At 40.1% G+C, this 4,812-nt stretch overlaps 1 protein-coding gene across 1 annotated transcript in view; it reads left to right on the top strand.

Annotated features, from left to right (window-relative positions):
- The window catches only part of SNCA (synuclein alpha), a 75,012-nt gene that overhangs the window by 3,284 nt on the left and 66,916 nt on the right, over positions 1 to 4,812 (top strand). The window contains exon 2 of the mRNA XM_009273532.1: positions 3,896 to 3,937. Within this exon, the coding sequence (XP_009271807.1) occupies positions 3,896 to 3,937 (42 nt within the window). The remainder of the gene's footprint in view (positions 1 to 3,895; positions 3,938 to 4,812) is intronic.

Genomic DNA, 4,812 nt, shown 5'->3' with positions numbered 1-4,812 from the left:
CCTTCTTTTTTTTTTTTTTTGGCACAAGAAAAGTTCCCTTTGGCACAGGGGAAAACTTAGAGCTGAGGGAGAGTGGCGTGTTGGAGGATTAACTGGGGATTTTTTTCCCTCTCCATGCTGAAGTCTGTTCTTTCTTCCCTCAGTCCACTGTCTTTGTCCTGCTTTTTAATACCCCAGATACTGTTCAATACAGTCTGTAGTATGTTTTTATGCTTTCAGTTATTTTTTCCCTAAATTCCTCTGCTGGTGTACTTCAGCATTGGCCAGCTGAAATCAGTGGCTCTGTCTTGACTCATACAAGCACAGCATCAGAACCTTTCCCTATGTGTCAAAGAATGGCCTGATCACTGATTAGGAAGGAGGACTGACACTCAGCAGTCTTGTGCTGCGTCGTGTATGCCATAAATTTAAAACTGGGTCTCTATGTATCCTTCAAGAGCTGTCGGTGTGAAGCAGTGAGGAAACGAGTGGCAATACTTACCCCCATTCGCTTTGAAACCAGGAACTGAGAGCAAGAAGGATGCCCTTGCATGCTTTCAGCGATGTACTGCTCAAGAGTACCTCTGAGCTCTGTGTTGCTACCAGGGAGCTGAAGTTTTTGCTCAATTGACTCTTGAGTGCACGTTCAGTGTTCAGGAATGGAAGTTTCCAGTCTGATCATTTTTGATGTGTTATACCCTAGCAGAACAAAGGAATAGTTTGTCAGGAGTGGGGTGGCTAGTGGATGAGTTGTTCACTACTCCCTGTGCTTAGCTGGCACATGGCCTTAGAGTAGAACAGTGCAGTCGTGACCTATTTGGCAAGACCATCCAAATTCCCCTGCTGCACTCTTTTGTCATAAGGTTTCTTATTTTCCTTTGGTAATAGAAAAGCCAGCGGAGTAGTGAAGGGACGCGAAGTCCATCTGGTGGAATAATGGGGCTTCAGCACTTGGGAGCAAGTGTTTTCCTTAGGTGATGATTTCTTCTTCCCCTAATTTGGGCTTATGTCTCCCTGTCTTTAACCATCTCTTACTAAGTGACCTGAATCTCAAGGAGGGCTTGCTTGGAATAGTCTGTTCGTCTCTCAAAAAGCCCAGAAATGAGTATATTGCCAAACTGCTGATATCATTGTCATTATTCCAAAAGGAAAGTGTATGATAATAAATAATGAAGAGAGTCTATTGTATTTTTTTTTAATAATTACACAAAGGTAAAAAATTCTGGTTTTGGCTTCTCTCTCCCCTCGCATAAATATGTATTATAGCAAGGAAAAGTAGCATTACCATGTACTACTATTGCTTCTGCATCACCTAAGTAGTGTAGGTCAGTGTTAGGTTCCTTGGTCTTTTTATTATCCCTACTCCGATTCCTCCGTTCCCTCTCTTACGCAGGGTATAATGAGCAAGATTATTGATGTTTTGGGAATGCCAGAATGAAAGGCAGCTAGTTTCTCTCAGAAACAATGTGGATGACCAGCTTTCCTTCATTGCCAGCCAGAAGTCGTTCTACAGAATTCAACTTGTTGTATTTATAGGCCTGTTCCGGCAGATCCTATTGTACTTCTAGATCCTGTTGTAGCTGTGACTGCAGAAACAGCTACTTCTATGCAAGTGTGCAGCAGTGGGGGAAATAGTATCGAGCTCTAACACTGCTGTAAGGTCTGGACCACCACTTAGCTGGTTGTTTGCCAATTAATGGATTTGGCTATACATATCTCTGTTCTGTATGTGTCTGTGAGCCGAGCTTTCACTAAAGAAAAGCCTGTCTTTCACTAACAGAAAGAGACTAGCATTTCTATGTTATTTGTGGTTATAGCAATGTTACGTCAGGGTAAGTGAAGTAAGAATCAACTTGCATATGTCCCTCTGGAGATAGATGCATCACAGAGGTCCTCAGGGAGTTCTGTTATATCATCCGTCTCTTACCAGCCCTAGGGAACTGAGTACTTGCTATTCACAGGTTTCCATGTGTTAGTGGCTTGGCTTGCAGGCAGTAGCTTCAACAAGTGAGTGAGATATTGGCCAGGTCTAACAATACATTTAAAAGCATATGCTTGACGTTAAGTATTCTGATAGACACACTGTAGGCCTGAAATGGTGTTTAGTCTCTTTCCAGAAGTTGGTAGAACCATCATCTGCTTAGATTGCAGCATGTGTTCAAAGTGCTTTGCTTCCCTAGGTCTCATGGTGCCGCAAGATTGAGAACCAAAGTCCTAAAACAAGTCCTTAGACATTAACACCTTGGATTTAATAAAATGGATGATTCTTTCAATGGTAAATATTTTCACTGAGATAAAACAAGCTTTTTTAAAAGAGAAAATCAGAATGAAGGGGGGAAAAGATTTCTCAGCTGTTTAACCTCTTCATTTGCTAGTTAAAGGAACATGTCATTTTACTTGATGCAACGTTTTTTTCCCTCTTATTTATCATGGATTATTATTCTGCTCTAGCTCATAGATAACAGACCCTTTTCAACGCTGTAATCAATCTGATAGTGCCATAAATACATGGCTTAAGTTCCATAAATTGGCGCTAGCAGCAAGTAAGACATATTGATGAATGAACTTACATTTTATTTCAGTGTTTAATTGTATTGTAAAGAATTGTGGACAAAGTTGCTTTCTTTAATATATTTCTGCTCATACATTTTCTTAGAATATATTTCTGCTTATATCAGTTTGTATATGGTTTTATACGTAGTGTTAAACTAAAATTATATAGATGTTAGAAGTATAAAGTCAGAAGTATAATTTTTAATGTCTCAAGTACTGAATGACATACAGACAAAAAAATTGCATTACAAATAAGGCAATTTCTGTTTTGGTAATAAAAAAAAAGTCATTCTATCTCAGGCAGACTAGGGTAGGATGATAAACTAGGAGCCATAAACTGTCTCTGTAATGCTTAATTGCACATTGTTAAGCATCGTAGTCCACAGATGAGTACTAATCCCTGAAATGTAGCCAAATTACAAAACCTGACAAGGACAAGTGGAGCTCTGGCAGGGGAAAAGACATGGAGTTATGTTTTCAGCAGCAATACGTGCCAATTTGTTTCTCTTCCCATTGAAGACAGGAGAGATTGTTCCCTTTCATGCAGCGTGGTAAAAAGTCATGATATTTTTACATAGGTGTTCCAGAAATTGGTTTGGTCTTCAGGGTGGCAGAGTTACATTGCTTACACAGGTCTTGTCTTACGTCTCAGTCTAGTGCTAGGTCTAGGTTTCTGTCTGCAGAATCTTTACTTAAGTTGTCACACATGCCTGTGACAAGGAGGACACTGGATGCGGCAGACCTTGGGTTTGACCCCGGTGGCATTTTCATGTTTGAATCCTATCTACTCTTTAATGTTTCCCTTTCAGATTAATTTTTGTCTAAATCTGACTAGCACTACCGGCTCCCCATGATTTTAACCTCTAGGTCTTTCTGTAGTTCAGTAACGGTTGTTAACCCCTGCAAACTGAGATCTGGAGAAGAGTTGTAAGATGGAATTGTAAGGACCTTCTGGAAACTTAGTGGCTCTGATCTTCTGCAAACGCATGCATGAGTCTCCTTAGGACGTTAACAGTAACATGGTTTCCGTGCAGTCATCCATGTGAGTTTGCAAAGTGAGAGGCTTAATTAACACGTCTATTAAGAAAATGGCAAGAAAGTCAGTACATACAAGAAATAAACTGCAGAAGTGTTTCCAGTATTATTTACCTTTCCACAGTCAATATACATTCGTGCAGTTGTTCTTTATTGATGGTTTTGCCCTTTCCTTTAGATTGAATTCTCTTGAATTCATTTTAATAATCTTAGGAAATACTGTATGCAACTGTATGTAATCTATATATTCATCCCTCTTTATCATCCATCTAGGCTTTACCAGTACTTAAGAACATGTATTTTCAACCTAATATTGTTCTTTCTTTAGGTTCCAGGACCAAGGAAGGAGTTGTTCAGGGTGTCACAACAGGTAAGACAATTTTCTTTTAATTTCAACCGCCTCCCTACGTTTGATTAACCAATCATTTAGCTGTTAAAAATTCTGTGTATTTTTTTGAGAGCACTCCAATTTATGAATGATAGAAAAACACAGAAAAATTTAGAGGCGGAAAGCAACATTCTTTTTGTCAAAATTCATACACTGTTTTACAATCAAATATATAAATTTAATATAGTTGTTTCTATGTGAGAAGGGTTTTTTGAGGGGTGTTCTGAATCAAAGTCAAGCTGTGTTAGTACGAGCTAGGAGACTGATGAAACCAGATTCCTAAACAGAAGGAAATAACTTGCTTTTGTAGAAATAGATAAATCAAGGGTCTTTCTGTTGTTTTTTTATTGCCAAAGGTGAAATATTCTGTGCTGGAAAGTTATAAACTAGTTGGCGTAAAAAAGTAAGTATCTTTCTTAATTTTTTTTTTTTTTGCTATGAAGAGCTTCGACCTATGGAAACAGAAAGCCTGGCTTGGGCGCCCACGTTTGTCTCCTTGGGATCTGAGGAGGCAGAAAAATGGGATCTGGAGGTGGGAGTGAAGGGGAGGAATGCCTGGAGGAGGACTGTGGAAGGCAAAGTGGGGAGGGACTTGGGCATGTGTCGGGAGGACTTTTAATCTGCCGATTTAGGAGCTCGTGGTCGGACAGGGCCGATGCTAGGGACAGGAATTACCGCAACAAATGAAGGAGGGAAAATAATGTAGGAGCCTCCTTCGTACAGTAGGGACTGTAAGAGCTAGGTAGAAAGGAAGAACCACAGGGCGTGTTTGCAGTTAAGGCAAATGAGGTCAGCAGCGTCTCCACACGTTGGTCTTTTCGACTGTCCGCAGCGAAGCTGGGATGCAGCAAAATGGA

The sequence above is a fragment of the Aptenodytes forsteri genome, unplaced genomic scaffold (assembly GCF_000699145.1).
Source record: "Aptenodytes forsteri isolate BGI_AS27 unplaced genomic scaffold, ASM69914v1 Scaffold93, whole genome shotgun sequence".
NCBI lineage: Eukaryota > Metazoa > Chordata > Aves > Sphenisciformes > Spheniscidae > Aptenodytes > Aptenodytes forsteri.
Note: the sequence above shows the minus strand (reverse complement) of the source record. Positions and strands in the feature narration are given on the sequence as shown.